The 21,541-nt window shown below is 43.0% G+C and overlaps 1 protein-coding gene across 4 annotated transcripts in view; it reads right to left on the bottom strand.

Moving 5' to 3' along the window:
* EPHA4 (EPH receptor A4) overlaps positions 1–21,541 on the bottom strand; it is a 101,425-nt gene that overhangs the window by 48,583 nt on the left and 31,301 nt on the right. For all 4 annotated transcript variants that reach the window (XM_062499395.1, XM_062499397.1, XM_062499394.1 and 1 more), the window contains one exon: positions 11,794–11,949. In XM_062499395.1, coding sequence (XP_062355379.1) covers positions 11,794–11,949 — 156 coding nt within the window. The remainder of the gene's footprint in view (positions 1–11,793; positions 11,950–21,541) is intronic.

Raw genomic sequence — 21,541 nt, 5'->3', positions numbered from 1 at the left:
CAGAATGAATCAAGCTCCTCAGAAGCAAGAAGTCAGTAATTAGTATGTGGGACAGGGCAGTGCAGTGTCTAAACAGAGACGCGACCAAGCGGAAAACCGGGGAAGCAGATGCTTGCAGGTCACAGAGATGAGTGCACCACCTCCAGCATGAAAAGGGAGACGCGGGGGAGTCTCCAAATGGTGGGCTGACATTACAGCGAGGGGAAAAGCAATTTCTTTTCTTCCTGGAGCACAGTCATCAATGGAGCTGTTGGCACAGGGAGTGGGCACTAGCTTCAAATTGATGGGCCCGGTTTCAGATGTTGAAACACAGGGCGTATCAGCTCCTTCAACGGTGATCAGGATTTGCTTTGTTTCTGACAGCAGAGCCACTGCTGATAGATGAGACAAACCCTTTCAGGGCCATAGCAAGCTGCAAAGGCCAGGACAGTACCTGGATGAACCCACCTAGCAGGATCCCACAGGAACAGCATCCTGACAGCCAGACCATCACCCTCACACAAATCTGTGTCCTCTGGCAGAAAAATCTAGCTATGGGGCAGATGAGAGAGGAGACAGGGACCTGTGCCTCTGAATCACCACCACCATCTGTAATTTTGTCACAAGTCTCATGATCTACAGCGTTTTTCATAAATCTCCTGCCAATGGAAGCATGCTATTGCATGCTATTGCTATTTGGCACTGTGGAAGAATGGAGCTAATACTGCCACACTTCCTAGAACAGTTGGAAAATGTGACAGTTCCTACAGGAAATCAAATTTAAATCTAAACATTTTATTCTGAAAAACAATTAATTTTAAAATCCCTTTTATGATGTTGGGAAGGCAAGGTGCTGTTACTTTCCCTGCACAGGACAACAGAATCTGAGGGATGGATCTGCAGAGCCACTCAGTCTTCTCATGGCAGTGACTGCAAAGGGGACACAGTTTGATCATGGGGCCTGAAAGCCAGGTCTCTCTCCAGCCCCTTGAACCAGCACCCTGAATGGATGGGGGGACTCCTCTGTGGGAACACAAGGAACGGAAGTTTTCAATTTTATTCCTTCCTGGGGCTCCATAAATCCTCTTCACAATAAACCCATCAGAATCAAGTGAGCCATGAAGCAAATGGGAAGGCCCTGGGTGGAGCAGTCCATTGTGCGTGTCAGGGCTGAGGGAAACACTGAAGAGTCCGTTTAGCAACAAATAATCTTCATCAAGCTAATCTTGCTATCTTCCTCAACCCTCCTATTAGATTTCCTTAAATGTATTGGGCAATGTGGATTGTTTGGCTTTCTCTTGCTGCAGTAGGCTATAGCCATTACAGCTATCTGTCTTTCATCCACAGATGGAGATCTGTCTGTCTTAAGGACAATGTTGTACCCTACGTCAAACAAACATTCACCAAACAAGAGTTTTTAAGGTGTTAATAGCATAAGCAGTACTTGTATTAAAAGGACTGATATATTTTTGCACTCTTTCTACAACTTCAGGCAGTATTTTAACTTTTCATCCATCAACATTTCTCCCCCTCCCTTCCTACACTCGTCTCTCTCCAGTCAGAAGCCTCCCACACACGCCTGTACAACTGACAAGGAACCTGGTGAAAATCAAGGCAAGGGCACATTCCAACACCTGACTGTCTCCTTCCTCCCTTCCAGACCTCAGGAGATCCCGGTGTGCCAGCTCTCTGTGGATTACAGGTCTCTGTGGGCACACTGAAGGAGCCTTGATGATGCCTACCAGGGATCAAGCCTGGTCCAAGCACTGCAGTGACTCACAGACAGCCTCCACAGTGAAGACCCAGTAATGAACTTGCTCTCCAGGACTGAAGCAGCACCTGTGGGGTGCAGATGGCAAGGGGACACAGCTGGGAAGTCAACCAGGCTGCAGACTAACACTGGGCATAATAACACCTCAGTAAACTGTTTATTTGCAAGGAGTACAGTATTTTCCATTTAAATCAGCTGCCCTATAGACTAAAGGGAACCACAGATAGTTGAGTCAAACATCTACAGGTTGTTTGACTGTTGTTTGGATGCCATCCAGCTGAGAACAGTTATCCCAAAGCCCCTTTCTTCCTGTCCCCAAAGGATAGGAGGCTCAGCCTCAGGAATCTGGCAAAGTCATTCTGCCAAGGAGAAAGAACTCCACCCCAACAGCAATGAATGATTTCAAAGAAAGACAGCACAAAGGGGATTAGCTGCAACCGAGTGACTATTCCTGCTGTCCTGGGGGATCGGCCCTTCATGCACAGCACAGGGAAAGCACAGACCCCAGGTGCCCAAGGACAGGGTCTAACAGGGCAGGCCAGGACTGCAAGTGCGGCACCACCACAAAGGCACAAGTGGGGAGGAGAGAGCCCCTCCCCTGACAAATGCCATACACCACAAACCCAACCAAAGCCATGGCAGAGGACGTGCTGCAGCTGGGCTCCTGAAGCTGGAGGGGCTCCAGCGAGATAGACAGGCAGGCACGGCTGGTTGGGTGTGCAGGGAGACTCCAAGTCAGTCCTCCCTTCCTCCCTACAGCTGCAAACCCAACAGATCCACACAACCAAAAAATATCTCTGAAAACTAACCCTGGGATTTGAAGGCAGACTTGTGAGTGCACTGTGCTGAGGAACTGTATTTAAATGGTTATGACAGAGGTTTTAATATCCCTGGTTTTACATCTTCCTTTTTTATTACTGATCTGCCCAGCGAGATGTTTCTCTCAATGTCTCTGTGGGTGTATGCGGTAAATTCAATTACAGTCTTCTACAAGGAGACCAGACAAACTTGTTTGACATCAAGAATACTGTCCTCACTAAACCAGTTAATTTAGTTCAGCAACAGTGTATGGTTAGGAGGCGTGGATTAAAGCACAGAGAACGGAGATGAGAAAGAAATTATTCCCAGCAAAACAGCTCCCAAGTGACCTTGTTGTCCCATAAAATCAGAAGAAATAAGAAAGACCTTGCAGCTTGGTTCTCTGCTGCCTCAGGTTGACAGGACTCCAGAATCCCACTTCTAGACAACTAGCAGCTTCAAATTTTGGACAAACAATTTTTGTTTGCCAAAGGTAGACATGAGTAAAAAAAAATCCTCCTTCCTTTCCTCAGAGGTCCCATGGCCACAAGACTGAAGGTAAAACTGAAGGCTTTGGTTTGGCCAATTTCATCAGATACAAGTAGCCTTTAATACTATTTTCTTGTGCTGAAAACCAAAAACATCACAAAACAAACCAAAAAGCACTTCAGCACAGGGTTCTGACACTTAATTCCTTTAAACTGAATTAAACACTTCCAAGAAACCCACTCAGGTGGCACCCAAAATAAAGCTCTCATAGCCACAAATAGCTGCCTGTCTGCACGTTTCTGTCACAGTCTGGCAGAGGACTCCTTCAGGAGCTCCATTTTTATGCCAGCTTACTCTTCAGCCATCAAAAGTGGTAATGAATTATTCTGGCAGCAACATTACCCATTAAGGACTGAACTGATATTATCAGTATTAGGACTGTAACCACATCTGTTTACTACTAGCCTATGTTATAGTTAAGATTTATTACCTTGAAAGATCTGGCTGTGGGAGGAGATCTATTAAAACAGCAAACTGAAACCCACACTCTCCATGGAAGTGCTAATGGAGATATTTCAAATATATACCCTCCAGAAGGCAAGCCTTTGTTAGGAGCATCCTTGTCAGTCACCAGATCAGTGCATTTAAAATGTACCTCCTTTAAAAGAAAGATGCTGTCTCTAAAGGTATGTATGCGACTAAGTACTAGCAGGGTGAAACTTTTGAGCCCTGGAAGGATAAAATGATTTAAAAAATAATTTAGTCCATCTGCATGGGCACATATGTAAAAGCACATTTCTCCAGCAGGTAACGGATGTCTCTGCAGCCAGGGCAGTGGATAATTATTTCCAAGTGGGTTGTCACACTGCATTCAGCCCGCGTTCGCCTGACAGTGTGAAATCGGAAGGAAGCTTCATTGGCAATTCCCACTAGACATCAGGAAACCTCAAGCATGTAGAAAAGACTTTAATCTTCTTTAACCATTCCCACACTCTCCTTGAAGAAAATATCACTTCTTTTTTGAGGCAGAAAAAGCAGAACTTAGCTTGATAAGAATTCAAAATTATTTTAACAAACAAAAAGTATTAAAATACTGTATTAAAAATAATACAATAACCTGCTGCAAGGTTCAACGCTTTCTAACTTCACCCTAAAACTGTTAAATACACAGCTAAACATACAATTAAAAATACTGTTAAATGCAGCTGTGTGCCACCTATGGGTGTTTGCTAATCAATCAGGCAGACCAGCAGGGCTCAATGGGCTTTGCACCAGCACAGACAGAAGGATCCTCTTTATGAGCCTGCTCCAGAGAGGCTGACCCTCTTCATCTGCTGTGGTTTCAAAGGGAACTCAGGGTATTCAGAAATCTTGAGCTAATTTGCTACATAATAAACAAGATTCATACAACAGGGAAGGTTGCCATGACTCACGGTCGCTTAAAAGGAGTCTAGGATGAACCAGCCTGTTTTGAATTGGCAGCTTGGCCTTAGCTGCACTACAGAGGAGCAGCAAACTCTTTGATAAGTTAAAGGAGCAGCAGGCACCTGGGAGCAAGCATCCAACTGTCTAATAGCAAGAAAACCTGACTAGAAATGCACTATCAGAAGCAGGGAAAAGTTTAGCACATCTGCTGTACAAGATCTGAGAGCCAGCTTTCGTGTGTAACACAGCAAGAATAAAGAGACCAAATAAAGAGGTGCACACAAAAAAAAAAAAAAAAAAAAAAAAAAAAAAAAAAAAAAAAAAAGATCCATACAATGAATGCTTCCAAAGATCTTTGGAGCATATCTGCAGAGAGGTAGAGCCTCTGAAGGGGCTGGCTAGGCACAGAGGCAGCACCAGGGCTCTGCTAAGGCTCTGTTGGTCAATGCTGCCAGCCTCACCCACCAGGTCACACGGCTGCTCTCTCAGCAAGGCTCACCACGATGGCACTCTGTGGATGGCCTTTAGCAGCTCTAATCAATGCTCTTTAATTTGATCATGATTCTGGAACCATCTCCCTGGGGGTAGGGCTGAGCGTGAAACGGAGAGCTTACTATTTTCAGAGAGGATGCAAAGAAAGTAATTATTAAATAATCAATGTCTTTAAACACCATAAGTCACTGACTAAAATGTCTGGCAAAGCAGTGCCAGGCACAGTGTTCAAGAGGAACCACTTTGGCCTCCTCTTTCCATCTCATGAGGCTTCACTGAACCTGTACAGCAGTGGAGCTGTCAATGATGTTTCAGCACGGGAGCTGCGATGCCCTTCAGATATGCCTTTGTTGTTGGTCTCTAACCACCTGAAAGAAAAGTTCTGAGACTGAGTAAATACCTGGGTCCTGTACATTTTAAGCTTGCAAATAAAGCCCACACTTTCCCGTGACAGCTGTGCATGTTGCTGCCACTAACTGCTTCTTTCAGCAGTTGTGGACAGGTCCTGTGTTGCTGTGGGCTAATTTACACAAGCAAAGGCAGCTCAGACAACCCTCACTTCTTGTCTGCCTGGCTATTCCTGACCATTCATCATTACAGATTATGTGTTTTACAACCGGTGAGACCAAAGCCAACAGGCCACAAGACGTAGCAGTCACTTAAAACACCAGTCATCTGCTCCATTTCCACCCTCTCTCCTCTCTGTGCACAGTTAGCTTTACAACTGGGTTATAATAAGGCAAATGATTTGGTAAACAATTCTTCATTTATTTACTTGGGCAAGATTCCTTTGACTTCAGCGGGAGTTCTGCCAAGCCAGGGATCCTGGACCAGCGCCAGTGACAAAATGCCCATTCCACTGGAATGTACGATTTCCTATTTACTTGCCGAGAGTACCCTGGCTACCAGCTTCACAATAGGCTTTGTTCCTTTCACCCGGAGAACAATGCAATTAATAGCTCCTCTCCTAAAGAGGCTAAAGAAGTTAAGCAGAGAGGTCCAGTTACACTGGCAGAGGTGAGGGAAAACTGATGCTTGCAGGTACCACTCCCTTGGGCTCTAGGCTTCTCTTCCAAGAACTGCCATGTAAGAACATTTTGCAGTGTCACATATGCTAAGACATGTTATCACATCTACTCTAATGCACTTTGCTGCAGATAATATCACCTGTGTTCACTCACTCTTTCGAGATAAAAAGAATTCCACTGTGGAAACCAGAAAGTTATCTGACAGTCTGACAGGAAAGAAATCCAACCAGAAAAATAAGTTGTTCTGTAATTAGCCCAACTGTTGAATTTCTTATTCTGTTTGCCCTCTAATTTACTTCAACAGCTCTACAGAACTGGGTCCTGACTAACCAAATCAAAGCCCCCACTTAACTGAGTAAATGTCTCTGTTAATTTAAGGCTCTGGCCAGAAAATCAGAAGACATCTAATAAACAGTTGCTGTATTTAAAGGAGTGATGATTTCAAGTCTACTGATTATAAACACACGCTGCCAAATTACTCCCGTCTCTTCTCTTCAAGCCATAACCACTCCCCTTCTTATTGAATTCCTTCAGCCCATCACCACACACAAGGGGAGACAGCTTTCTCCTTTGAGATTCCCATCACTCACAATCCCTTTCTCTCGGTCTGGCAGCGATGCACCCATGGATGGTCTATTTTCCCAGCCTACGGGGGGAAGAAAAATCATTCTCTCCTTACAACCTACCCACTGTTCCCTCTGCTCTTGTAACTGCTGTACTACAGCTTAATAGGCAATCTAATGCACTATTTACATGAACTATTTAATGAACAGCATCACAGGATGTCTTAAGAACAAAATAATTTACTGAAGGTGCGGACATTATGTATATATATATATAAAGACGTGGAAGAGTTATTATAAATTTAAATTCTAAAGATCAGAGGCCCTACTGGCATATACCTCATACTACAGAAAACAGGCTTCAGCAGCAGAGGACTGCAGTAATGCCAGCACAAGTGTGGAAATGTGGCAAAGCCAGTGCAAAGCCACCTACAATGCAGCAGCCAGCACAACTGTATGATGTATTCTGCTCTCCTTTTTCCTAGCAGCCACAATGGTGATAACCCACACCCGACTGGAAACAGAGAAAAAAGGAACAAGTTAATTTGAAAGAAAAAGAGCACATTTGCTTATTTATATTGTTTATAGTCTAAGCAATCATTATAAACATGTGCTCAAATAATCAGCTCCTACATCATTACTCATTTGCAGCCACAGTTATTAGGTAGGTAAATTCAGTCTTTTTTGAAAATGCAGGTCAAATATTTATCTCTGAGATACGTTAAATGTAACACAAGATTGCATTAAGGGTATATATTAGACTGCAACATTAACAAAATTGAAGTGTTTAGACCTTTCAGACCTTTTTTAAAGCCTTGACCTTGGAAACAAATAAGGACAGTGTTATTTTAATGTGCATTCAAATTTTAACAACACAGTCACACAGCTCTAGTGGAATTCACATTGAGTTTCCACTGTAGATTGCTCATCATTTCATTATGGTTCATTATGCTGATAACTGTCAGAAAGCATTAGAAGCAGGAGCCTTGAGTAATAGCACTGAAATGGTAATTTAAAAACAATATACTTTCTGAAGGAAATACAGCAGTGCACTAAATTCAATTAGAAGAGGGGAATGTAAAGACAAGTAAGTGATGTTTGCTGTTTGAAGTCAGGCTATTCAGTTTCTTGATAACCTAGACTGGAGAAAGTCCTTTCAAAGCAGGCACTCTTCTCCTGCATCTCACTGCCATCTGCTCTTATTATCTCCAAGCTTCTCCAGTATTAACTATCTTAAATGCAACTGGTTTTGAAATATTTCAGGCCACAACAAAATTATCAATCAACTCACCAGTCCCTCTTTGGGTGACACAACTGACTGAATTACTCAGGGTCATTTACTGAGGCAGATTTCAAGCTGGACAGTCCATGATGGTAATCTCTCTTTTGTAAAGGGCTCCCAATTAAAAATCATTAATAGTTTGAATTGAACAGGCAATATAAACAATACAAAACCGTCCCATTCTCACTCATAATGCGAGCATTGTTTGTTAAGAGTTAGGGAGCCCAGCTCATTAATGGTGGGGACACAGGAGCAATGCCCATTAATTTGGGTGGGAACTGCACCTGCCTGCACCAGGCTGAAATTCACAGGATATCTCCTTACAGAGAAGGGAATTCAGGGACAAGGGCCATGACTGAGACTGATTTGTTTTCCTGCCTCATGGATTCATGTGTGGGTAAGGCAATTTATTCTCCATTACATTGCTAACCTTAGGAAAGACCCTTCCCCTCTGCAAGCACTGAAATATAATGAAGGTCTGTAGAGTTGCCTTAACATTACTTCTGCAATGCCTCCAAAAGGGAAAGGCATCCGTGTTTTCCATGCTTCTGGCTCAGGTGTATTATACAAGTCAATCATGCAATCTCCATGCCCAAGCACACAGCTGACGAGCCCACTGTGCTTCAGTGCCCAAAGTCTGAATTCCCACGTTTGTCCAAAGCAGCAGATCCAGACTGGCTCTGCCCCTCGGTGGTGACAGACACGTTGCTGATTATCCCCAAGAGGCAAGTTTGAGGGGAAAGATGCGCCAGTAAACACTGGTTTACTGGTTGTACAGTAAGCACTGGCTGTCAGGGTCTCTGCCTGGCCTTTGACACAGCCCACTCCACTGTCCCTAAACCCACCCTGCCACATTCTGCTCTTACTTGCACAAACTTTATGCCAGACAAAATTACTCACTGTAGCAGAGCTGAAATAGAGTGGAATATAAAACTAGAGTCTGTCTAACTTGTTTAGAAGCCTGATGCCTGGCTTACCTAAGGTTTTTACAGCTCAACAAGGGATGGCAATGTCAGAGACTAGTGTTATGGAAGGGTAAAACTTTGGAGCACCTCTTCTGGCCAGCACACCAGGAAGTAGCTACTGCTTTTGTTACTTATCATGGGAATTGCAAGAAAGGCAAAGGAAGGGGAATTCTCTAATTCCCTTGCATCCACTACCACAATCAGGCTAATGGAAAGTCCTAACAGTCTTCCTTCTCCCAACCTAGAAGGCAAGCTAAGTGACAAGGCCAGCCAGTTTACTACTAAAGGAAATCAATAGCCAAGGGTCAAAGCTTTACAAAAACACATTTTAAGAAGGCTGAAGTTCTTCATCATAAAAAGTGTTTAGGAATAATAAAGAAGGGATCAATCCACAGTCCATTCCAGGTGTTCTTTCCAAATTATCCAATGTTACTTTTATTCATCTGGTCTAATAGTTCTCCAAGTGAACAGAAACCTGATTTTACAAACCAGTGGAGCAGAGTCTATCTTTTTGCTAGAAGAATGGATCTCAGATACTGTGTTTTATTTCTTCATTAGTGTGCCGTCACACTGAGCGATTACTAAATGCAGGCCTGAATGAGAATACCAGAGTTAAAGAGCATAATGAACAAAGAAGGTGCCTGATTATTATGGCTGTCAGCACAAGGGAATTGGGTTTGTCACCGGGTTTAACCAACTGGTAAGAACTGATTACAGTCCGAATCCACCTGAAAGCACCTCTGATGTTTCTGCTCCCTTCTGCCCGCACATCTCGTCAGGAAAGTCAGACAAACAGGGACCTTCTTCTGAAGGGTCTTCCTTCAGCAGAGGCCCTTGGAATGCTGTCACTTGCCTCAGATACATGGGCAGAAGGGCACTCAGAGGGGGAGTGTGGCCAAGGAGGAGCCCCAGAGCCCCAGGGCAGGGCTGTCCCTTGTCCCTGAGCAGCAGCAGCATCCTTCCAGCACAGCCAGGGCAGGGCTCCAGGAGGGGCTGCCAGCAGGACCAGCAGGCTGGGGAAGCACAGCTACTCCACAGACCAGCCCACAAACAGCTCCTGCTGCATCCTTCACGTTGGATCACAGAAAAAGAAGCCCTTCAGCTACAGGAAAATTCAAAGCTATCAAACAGGACCTCCAGAGACAGGCCTGTTTTCCAAGAGTAGGTATCCATAAGATTGTGTTGTTGGCTCACCTCTGCATCCTAGGCTGCTGCAGAGATGAAGACTGAGGCCAGCACTACAGCCTTTTCCTTTTCTCCTTCCCTCTCTGTATTTTTGGGGTAAAAGACCAAGATCAGAAACTTCAGCTTTATCTAATGTCCCAAGACAGGAATGGGGAGGAGTGCCTGCAGCAAAACCAAGACTTAACAAAAAGGGCTAAGCTTACAGGGGTACATTTTGCAGTACCAGCAAACATACATATCATCCATCTGGAAATGTTTTGCTCTTCTCATACTTCACTTATTGCACAGGCTTATTTAAATTCAACCAGTTGATTGCTAATTTGATTTCAATTTGGTCAAGATATTCATACACAAGGACCAGGGCTTTGAAAACTTTTGTTGGTATAATGTTATTTAGGGTGTACATTCTAAACAATAGTTTTGTTGTTGCAGAAAGACATTTTTCCTATCAAACTGGTCACATTTTAGATCTAGTAGTGTAAATTATATTGTAGAAAGCATGTTCTTGCCCATTTAAATAAGGTTTCACAGTACAGTTAAGACTCCTTTCCCAGTCAATACTTGGCAAGGGACGTATGCACCACTCTGCTTCCTACTAAGCAAAAGCAGCTGCTCTTGGCTATGCCCTGGCCTCCTTAACCACCAGCAGCAAAATTCACTGCTGGAAAGAAGGGAATCACTGGAGAACAGCTGGAATCAAGGGGGTGTGGAGAAGGGATGTGTGCTAACTTAGTTATGGACATACGCTGTTTCTGCCTTGTAAGGGAGAAATTAAAGTTTAAATAAATGTGAGTCATCTCTCACAAAATTAATTCTCAATATATTAAAATGTTACAAAAGAAATATCACGGCCTTCCCTCACTCAAGACACACACAGACTCTCTCTACATAAACATACAGCTGAACTCCAAAAATCTGGAAACACTTCCAATAGTTTTCAGAGAATGCCACACATGGATATCCCCCTGGTAAAATACAGCCCTTTCACTTATTGTTTCAAACTGCTCTGCTCCTATGAAAGTGAAAACCAAAGAACTAGATGATCACAATTTAACACCAGGACATGCCTGGAATCCCAGGTCTTTGACTGCATGAGCCATTAACCTATGTTAACCTATGTGTTACATAGGAAAAGGAGTTCATCCAGCAAGCCTTGTGACTGTGCTCAAAGCATCTCTCCTTCTCCCTGATGAAGGCATTTGGATGGAGTTAAAGCAAATTCCATTTGCTGCACATGATGTATTTACCTACACAGGATAAAAAAAACCATGCATTGGGTGGTTGTTTCATTAAAGTTTAAGATTTATTATTACCATCCCTTTCAGATGAACGCTTAGGTTCCCAAGGGTCACCAGTTATATTTCAAGCAAACTAGAAAATACAATGGGATTATAAATATTACCTGTTTACCTGAGGTCATACTATTACAAGGAAAGCTTTCACAATTTCTACAAATATCCATTTTTAAAGAGACAAAAGATTATGTGATCTACTGGCCAGGTGCTCAGACTACAACCAAGGCCTGTATTTTACTTCTACCTGTGTTGCTAAGATATGCAAGTCCCTCTTTTGTAACTTTGTCTCCTGATTTATTTATACTGCAAGCTCACAAGGGTGAGCATAACCATGCCACCATTAGGAATTGAGGGCTGAGAACCAACACTGTCACTCAGAAGTGCGAGCCAAAATGCAAATTGCATCTGCAAAGGGCCATAAGAGATACTGAGCACTGCTGTCAGAAGCAGAATGCTTTTTAGAGGCACAGAGAAGAAACGGGTGATAAAAGGAGCAAGAGATTGTTCAAAGACCAACTTACGAGTGCAGGGCATGGAGGCAGCATCATTTTCTGCTCGGAAGAAGCCCCGATCGCAGGTGCAGGACGTGGAGCCTTCCCAGATGGAGTAGCTGTGAGGTGGGCACTTGGCACAGGCCACATCTGTCGAGAGAGCCTTGTAGTATCCGATTTTGCAGGCTAGATGGAGGAACAGGAAGGGACAGTGTTACTGGCCCGGGCTGTGATCATAAATTGCTAGCTTACTCATTCAAAATCAAGGCAGGAGACATTTCAAAGAGATCTAATGATGTCCTCTTAGCCCCAGGTGAAGAATTAACTATCATGACACTCTTAATGAGTACTCCTATGTCAGGGGATACCGATTTCTAATTCCAGCAAGAGCCATTTTAAAAGTTGGCTTAGAGATAGCAAAAAAAAAATAAAAAAAAATACTCCTCTGTTGACACTGCCAGAAAATCAGCTGCCTCTTTGGGCTTACTGTGGAGTTGCATGAGTCTTAACCCATGTCCACCTGCACCCCACACACACAGAGCATGACAAAAGGGGTTCAACTGCTTTATTCTATGACCACTTAAGGAATGGCAGCTGACAGTCAGACACTGCCAATTTTTAAGAGGGAGTGGGACAGGAACCCAACATGCCCGGAAATGGCACATCTCCCTCCTGGCAAGGCAGAATTCATTTGGCTCTTTCTCCCCAGGGGAGGAGATCAGCAATGCTCTCTCTCTCCTGCTCAAAGCTGGGGCACAGCAGTAACTGCACCACTGCCACCCAGACCCACGTGCAGTTGGCAAGCTTTCAGTGACATCAGCTTCATAAAAGGCTACTTTTACATCACTTGGAAAAAACCCATTAGTATCATTAATAACACATTTTCATGGTGGCTAACAGGTATGTCATCCTAGAAATTTCTCCCTTGGCTAGAGAAAAAAAGCCCATCATCACCACTGGCTTTTAGCACTGAGGAGAGAGAAAATTCCCAGGCAAGCAAACCAGTGAAAAAGAAAGGTTGTTCCCAGTATTTACTGTGTGACTCACTCCCACATCTTGTCATTTATCACCTGCACTACCTTTAGGGTTCCCCTGCTACACACAGGCTCCTGTTGGAGGGCAAAAACCCCCGCACAGCCAGGGCTCGCTCTTGCTGTTTCAACCTTCCCTTAGTCCCCCCTCACCCTCTCCCTGCTTCTCTTACAAAGCCCTCCAGTGAGAAATGGAGGGGGATATTAGTAAAATGTTTATAAAAGGGCGAGTTACTTCATTCTTGTTAGGCCAAGCCATTTATGAAATGTCCTGAACAAGTCCTGACTTTACGACGTGCCGCACGCCTTCCGTGAGAGCGCTGGGAGACCAGCCCGGTGTCACTCGCTGGGGCTGTCCCAGAACCAGGACCTTGAGAAAACACACTGCTCAAGTGACTGAGATTGACACTTCCAGAGCTCACATGCATCCTGGTGTTAGATAAGGTTCGACTTGCAAGGTGTGTTTTGGCCATGCTTCAAACAGCCTTGGGGTTTCCATTAAAATCAGCAGCCACAGCTCTGGCAGGGAGAATAGCAGGGGTTTAAACTCAGCCTGCCCACGTCAGAAACTTATTCTGGTCCCTGAACACAAATCCAAACCCACCACGTCTGGCCCATCGGCCAGGCACCAGCAAGATGCAACACCCAGAAAATATTCTGCCTGGGATGGGAATTGCTCAGCAAAACAAGCAAACAAGGAAAATAACCCTTCTTTTATATATATATATATATGATTTGCACTATCTGGCTATATCACTATATGTCCTGGGTTTAACAACAGCAGCAGCCAAGTGGTAGATACTGGTCTTAGATATTATTCCTGGTTTTCACTGTCACAGCTCAGATGAGAAATATGCCTAAATCTGTGTGTGACCAGAACAGACACCCATGGGAAGGATCTTGCTACCACATACAAAGACAAGGCATTGAAAAAGAGAATACAAGAAGAAACCAAGCTGACTGCTTTTATCCGCAAAATTATTTCTATTGTTCATGGTTTTAAAAACTAAACATGTAAACTCTAATATTACCCTTAATATGAACACCACAACCCACAGAAATCATTAAACAGTGAGCCATCTTTAGGATACTTGGGGTATTAAAATACTTATCTATTCAACAATCTAGCTCAAGGCTGGAAATCCTACTTGGGCTATAACATGCTTCTAGAAAGACAAGAAAATGTCACAGGTAAAGATTTCTGTGACCATTCCTCCCTGTCTTTTCATACTCTGTGGTTTAAAAGGGAATAGATGCATTCAGTGGGTACTGCAAGGTCAACACTCTAACTCAAGGATTTTTTTCCCCCTCATTTCATGCACTGTGTTTTGTTTTCTACTATATTAAGCCAGGATGTTTAATATTTCAAGCCCTGAAGAAAGCTCTCCAAGCACAGTAGCTGCTCCTAAAGCACACACAATCATTTTGCTTCAAAAATCAACTACTCCTGAAGACAATTTTCTTCATTTTAGTGTGTTCAGAGATTCACCACATTTCATAACAGACATAAAAGGGCATTAGAGGATGTGCTGCATTAAAACAGGAGTTCTCTGCCCCCAAGAGCTCCATGGTACTGCCACTTAAAAACTCAAACCTAATCCTGTAAAAGCTGTTCTTAGCATGGAGTGCTGCTGACACACCTATTACAACTATGGATGGACTGTTTTTTGAAGGGTAATGATTTAGTAGGCAAACAAGAAGCCTGTACAGAACTCATTCCCTGGAAGTCTTTATTGCTTGCTCATGACAAATCTTCACACAGCTGCTTTTCTAGGAAGGATTTGCTGGGTGAGACCCAGCATGAACGGGGTTCTTACACAGTTTTCGAAAGATGCCTTTGTAAAAAGATTAGCTCACATGTGCAATGCAAACTTTGAGTTCAATTTCTTAGCTTTGCCTTAATTAGTCTTTTCTGTTAGGTTTCCTTTTTTTTTTTTTTTTTCCTTACAGGAGAAAAACCTTTTCTCACACTCAGGTCACCCACGAGTGTAACATGGTTACAATCGACTGCACCACATTTGAGGGAAATTCTCAAACAAAAATATTTTCAGTTCACAGTTTTTCCTCAGAACAAATCACATTGATTTAAATGGACATCAGCTTGAAATAATTATGCTGATGTCTTTGATTTATAAGATTAAAATCCATTTGATTTCTATTTCTCTTAAAGCAAGGCAAGATCTGGCAAACATTGCTGGTCATTATTACATGCCTTTTTCCTTCTTTTTTTCCAAATATATCTGAGTGATACATGTCAAAACTACAAAAATTGCTCTGAATCATTATGGAACTTCAGTCAAATCTAGATATAAATTTTCTCAAGCTGTTTTTCCAACTCCATTTTCACATTAAAACCTGATTTTCAGACTTGAAATTTCCTCAAAAAAAAGAGAAAGAATACATGTGTGGGTTGCAAAGTCTGCTTGCCTGGTGTCTCCAAATGCCGAATTTTCTACCAGAAAATTTCAGGCAGCAATTTTACAATTTAAAAACTCATAGTGGATGGGGCTCTAATCACACTCTCTTTAAACACTGCTATAACAAAATACATTTATTAAATTGGTTTTTGCTATTTTAAAATAAGCTATGTTGTTGGGTTTTTTTATTTGGGGGTGGGGGAAATATTTTTAGAAAATTATTCTTTCAAATTTAGTGTTGTTTAAAAAATCCCCCAGTACTTGCTCTTAAATTGCTCCTTTATCCTTATGAAAATTGCAATAATTCCTTCCATCTGAGTTTGGAAAAGGCTTGACATACCTAATAGTTCTTAGAAAAAAATTAAAAACTGTGTAATGTTCTCAAAGGGTTGTATAAAGAAATCATCCCAACCTGTTTGCTGACGAGTTCCCAAACCATTAAAAATGCAGTTCTTATCTTAAAGACATCTCAGGGAGCTCCGGGCAGAGGCTGTGGCAGCGCCTGGAGGCTGAGCAGGACTGAGGCAGGGATGGGAGCCACCCCTGAGCCTGGCTGGGATCTGAGCAGTGATGGGATGGGGGATGCCCAAGAGGGCCAGCCCCGAGCTGGAAACTGCTGGGCAGGAGCTCTGGCAGCAGCCCTGGACACCAGGGACCAAGGCCAGGAGAAATCCTGCCTGAAGCCTCAGCCTCTGCTGAAAACGAGGACTTCCTGAAATAAATACTAATTTCTGATTAGGACCTAATAAAACAAACAGGGAGAAGAACAAGCACAGAAACGTGGCTTTGCTCAATGAAATCTGGTTAAGTCAATAAACTGGTATTAGAAGCAAACGTGACAGAGATGTTCTGAAGTGCTTATTCACAAAAGCCCAGTGGGATGCAGTCCTGGCTGCAGAGCCATGGCCATGAGAGAGATCCCAGTGCCAAAGGCTGAGCTCTCCACACAGGCACCACAAGGAAAGGGCCCCCAAGCAGGACAGGAGCACAACCAAACCCTCCTGACAGAAGGAACCCTCTGTACCCCCAAGAACATTTATTATCACAGGCAAGTGAGCAATGCCACTGAAAGTGTGGAATCAGCTCAGCCGTCGGAAGCTATGCATTCCAGTTTCCATTTCTTGAAGCAGAAAAAATATGTTAGCTACATACTCAGGACAACTTCAAAATTCCTTGAGAAGAAATTTTCAATCAAATCTCCTTCTGTGCACAACAGAAGAGGGAAAACTACTTTTAGGTCAATGACTGTAGTCAGCTTTAATGAAAGACTCCAAAATAGTACTCTTGGTGAAATGAAGGACAAGGCAAATAATTTAATAAGAGATATTTCAATGTCACATTTATACATTTCAGTGAGAGAAGAAATTTGTGTTTGAAGACTTGAAAAAATACTTTTATAGCACATTTGATGTGTTTTATCACTGGTTACTTTTTCTACAGCTCTTCTCTCTGGAAATGTTTTGAGCTCACCTTTTTAACTGCACCCTTAGGAACAAAAAGTTACTTTTACTTCTCCCCTTGAATGTTGCTCTTAGTCTTTAAGAGGATGGATCTTTTCTCTTGCACTGTAACAAAACTACATCTGCCACATAAGGCAGCATCCTGTCAGCTTACTTTTACTGTTATTACCATTTCTGAACAGATTTTTGTGTGTTAATTATAGAACTCAATTGTTTGGATAGTCTCTTCTGATGAGCTTTCTGCCCCGCACCATGAGCCCTTCTGTTATTGTACAGCTGTTTTACTTCCACATGCTCATCAGGGTTTTCTAATTGTCAAGCTGTCCCAGCAACTAGGTCTTTTGACCTAAAAGTCAAAGAAAGGGAGTCACCCTTGTCTCCCAGACATGAATACCCCAGCAGTCCCAGTGGCCCCCCCAGTACCTAACAAGACAATGCCTTTCCAGATCATTGCCACTACAAGCATAATTGGGTTTTGGGTGAAATGAGAAGATTTAAAATAGGATGAATTAATGAGTTTCTTGTAAAATTAAGTCGTTCTCCTGGTCCAATCTAATTACTCACTGTAATGCCCCTGAGGGTAATAAATAAAGATCCTTAGAAGCCAGGCAGGAGGGGGAAAACAAAACAAAACAAAACAAAACAAAAAAAACCCCAAACAAACAAACAAACAAACAAAGCTTTCTCTTGAGCATTTCTTAAAAGTCAAGTTGTATAATGTGATTTAACAAATGCTCTTTCCAAATAACATCAGGTTCTTTTGATGTTCACACTGTAAGATCTTTGCCTCCTGTTAATAATGACTGTACTATTGCTACATGTAAAAAGGAGCTCCCCATCTTTAACTCGTATCTCTGATGAGAAAACCAGTATTTCTACACACTAAGCATGTACTTTTGATGCATGAGTGACACAAGGAAACAAACACAATCCCACTGGGGAAGAGTCTAGACTGTTCAACTGCAGAGCACTTTCACTCCATGATTGGGTAAAAACTCAGGAAGCTCAAAACTGAAATAAAGGGACCTTGGAACATAAATGTAATATGATTTGAAATCCGAACTCTGAGGATCCAAGCCACTGGACCTGTACATGCAGATGCCCTGGCATATTAAGCACCCAGACCTCCTTTGCAAAGCTGCAGCATAAACCAAGTGGAGGAGCTTTTCACACATCCAATCTGAGCAACCATAAAAAAAAATTAAAAATTAAAAACCTTTGGTTATTTTTTCCCCAGTATAGCTACAGGTCTGCTGCTAGTTCTGTGGTTTGCTGAGTTAAGGCTGGGCATTGACCCCATGATGCCAGAGCAGGACTCAAACATATCTGGCTAATTTAAGAGTACCTTGCCTGATGTGCATCCATGGAGTCATGATGACCACGTTGTTCATAGGTGGCCAGATTTTTATTTGGCTCATGAGAGACTAGAAAGTCAATTGCCTACTTCAGTTTAAGAAGTGAGGAGCTAGAGTGACCTTTGGTGTGGGAGCAAATCACCATCACCATCCAAGGTCTCTTATTGAATCCTCAGGAGGGAAAGGGATGAGGCACTCACTGCTAACTGCAAGGTGCCCATTGCCACAGCCTGTCAGACAGCAGGGAATGGCAGTGCACTGACATCAGCCAAATCCTTCTGCACCATCAGGCACATCCCATCAGCTCCATTTCACTCAAGCTCCTCTGTACTCAGTCCTCTCCTGTAACACTTCACAGACTCTGGTTGACCTGGAGGGCCAGCAACCAACACTGCCAGTGAAAGCCAAGACCAAAAAAAAGGCATTCAGTACCTCTGCCATGTCTTTGGTCACTAGCTCTCCTCTCCCACTGAGCACCAGGACCGTGTTTTCCTCAGCGTTCCTTATTGTGCCTGCAGGAGCAGGTGTCCTTGGTGTCCTCCATATCCCACACCAGACAAACTCCAGCCAAGCTTTAGCTTTCCTAACACCTCCTCTGCATCCTCAGGCAATGGCTAGGCTCTAGAATGATCCCTGGATGCTTCTCTTGTGTGTCTGAGCTGAGCCAAGGGCTCCCTGCCCATCCACCTTGGCCTTCTTCAACACCTCCTTTAGCTTCTGCAGCTGCTGGACATGTGCTTGCAGCAGCTTGTCCTTTAAAACCCACCAGCCCATGTGTGCTTCTTCACTTCCCTCCTGATAAAATTCCTGAAAAAGCCAAAATCTTCCGACCTGAATTCCAAACCTTTGCTGTTTGGGTTTTTTTTTTAATGTACATGAAACCGAGGGAAACAAACCACAAAAAATGAAGTCTCCAGCTCAAAGGGCACAAGCACAACAGGACAGGACATCTGACTCGTTCAAGAGAGAGACGCAGGCACTCACAAAACTCCCAGGTGTATGATACAAGAACCAGAATGGCCTATTAATCCCAGCCAAGGAGGTCCTGCTCACCTGGGTATCATTTTCTTTGCACAGGCTCCAGAGGTTCCTTCCATGCCCTCGGGCACTGCACACTGTGGGCACAGACCCACGGCACTGCTGGCATGGCCACGCTGCCAAAATCCTCCCTGCAGGGACACAGCCCATGGGTTTGGAGTGCCACTCCTAAGCAGCATCAGTTCTCCTGTGCTTTACACAGAGAAATACTTTGCTTGTGCTCTACAGAAATATTACAAATCAACTTGTACCTCACGCAAAAGAAATGTAACTATGCTGATAACACAATCATTTCAAAAGCTGAAATCTGCTGTGTCAATTTCTAAATTAATTAGAAATTCTTTTTTCCAAAGAAATTAGATAGTCAAAAATGTAAACCAAAAAATTAAATACATATACAATTCATATATCAAGTTTAATAGGCACATGCATGCAAAAGCCAAGAAAGAAAAATTAGCTTTTATTCTTAAAAACTAATAAGAATTATTCTGAACTTTGCTACATAGCTGATACAGCATAACAGCTAAAAAACCCTCTTCTTAAAAACATAAGAATTTGAAAAACTCACACTTCTATGTATTAATAATAACAATAGCTTATCTGTGCAACCCTCTTCACTACAGCTGTTGTTGTTATGGGGTGGGAATAGCTGGGCATAAGCTTGACATTTCCCACATCATGCTCACTCCTGGTCCTTGACAGCACCCTGAGATCTGACATGAGCTCTGTCAATCCTGCCAGCAGACAAAGCTTCCAGCCCTGCACCAGAGGGGGGAAACAGCTGGAAAAATCTCACCAAGGAAAATCAGCCCCTGGATAGAACACTTGCTGCACCGGGCTTTTGTCTGAAATTAAAATAAAAATAGAAAGCTTAAAATTCAAGGACTAGGTGAAAAAAAAATCGTGACCGAAAAAAAAACACCAAAAAAAAAATACATATATATATCTCCTTTCTCAGTGAGAAGTCAGCATTTTCCACAAGGAGTGAAAATCCCAAGCTGCTCTGCTCTCTGCAGGAAGATACTTGCTAGGACTGGCAGCGGCGAGCGAAGCGGCCAACACTGGGGACACTGTGGGACACAGGGACATGGCCCTTCCTTCCAGCACAGAGCACTAAAAGCACACACAGCTGAAGCGCCTTGACAAAGGGGAATGTGCTGCTGATCTGGGGCACTTGGCAGGTCACTGTCTGCAGCTCTGTTTTGAACAAGTATTTCAGCAACAGACAGATGCCCTGGTATGATCAAGCTCCCTGTGCTCGCAGGGTCCTTTTGGGGAGCAGAGAGCACCAACCCTGCTAGCACACTGATCCAGGGCTACAGGCACCCCTAAAACACTGCTGCCTGAGCCAAGTGTTAGATGTTCTGCTCTTCAGAGCGCTCAGGCTGGCACTCTGCTCTATCACAGACTTCATCTAACTTCGCAAGTTTAATCACCTTTACACAAGCTGTGAGATTTAAGGCATGAGTCACCTAATCAGTTTCAAATAATTACTCAATTAGGAAAACAAGTTGATGGATTCCCTTGAATAGAAGCAGCACACGGAGAATAACAAAACTGACAGATTTTGAAGCAAACCTAAGATAGTAAGGTGGGGAGAGGGGAGTTATATATAAATGAGGAAATTGTGATTTTTGTTCTTTAGCAACTACATTTTACAGGGGGAAAAAAAAAATCCCTACTGAAGTTTTATGATATACTCCAGTGAAAGGTGATTAATTGGCCTGAATCTCCACATTAACAAGCCTTAATCCTCTTGTCAGGAGACTTGCTTACAAGCTTCTCTCCCCAGTGGTGTAAAAGCACTGATGAGAACAGAGATCTGTAACTCAAAAGCACTGTCCAGCCAGCCTGGGATTATCTCTCATCTCCTAAATCTTAACAGCTCTGTAGAAAGACAATTAAACCTCCAAAGTTAGATAAGCCTGTGATAAAGCACAGTATCAGCTTGAGCACTTTAAGACAGAAAGGCCCTACACAGAGTTCTGACATTACTGTTTAAAATGTCTTTTTGCTCTTAACACAAGCATCAACTCAGGGTTCTGGAATTTGCAAAGATTGTACTCGTAATGTATTATAGAGCATCTAACACATTACTCCCAGTTATTTTAAAAGTGCTTGTATCTTAAACAGGGTAATGTGACATTGCAAGTTTGCTGAAGTAATTATTACATTAATACCCCTTAACAAATTTTCTATTGCTAAGAATCTGAGGATTGATTCTTCACTTAAATCCCCTTAATGCTGTCTCTTTAGTGCAAGTGGAATTTCACTCCACAACAGAACCCACTACAGCTGTAATGTTTTCTGCTACTGTTTGAACTTGTATTATGAGTGAGATGGAGCCACATCATGCCAGCAAACTAAAAACTACAGTGTTTTCCTGGGCTTTTTTGATTCTTGCTTTAACTGTGAGCAGCCTAGAACACAATTTAATCTCCTATCTCCAGAGCTATAGCAAGATGTCTTAATATGGT

Source organism: Cinclus cinclus, chromosome 10, assembly GCF_963662255.1.
Source record: "Cinclus cinclus chromosome 10, bCinCin1.1, whole genome shotgun sequence".
NCBI lineage: Eukaryota > Metazoa > Chordata > Aves > Passeriformes > Cinclidae > Cinclus > Cinclus cinclus.
Note: the sequence above shows the minus strand (reverse complement) of the source record. Positions and strands in the feature narration are given on the sequence as shown.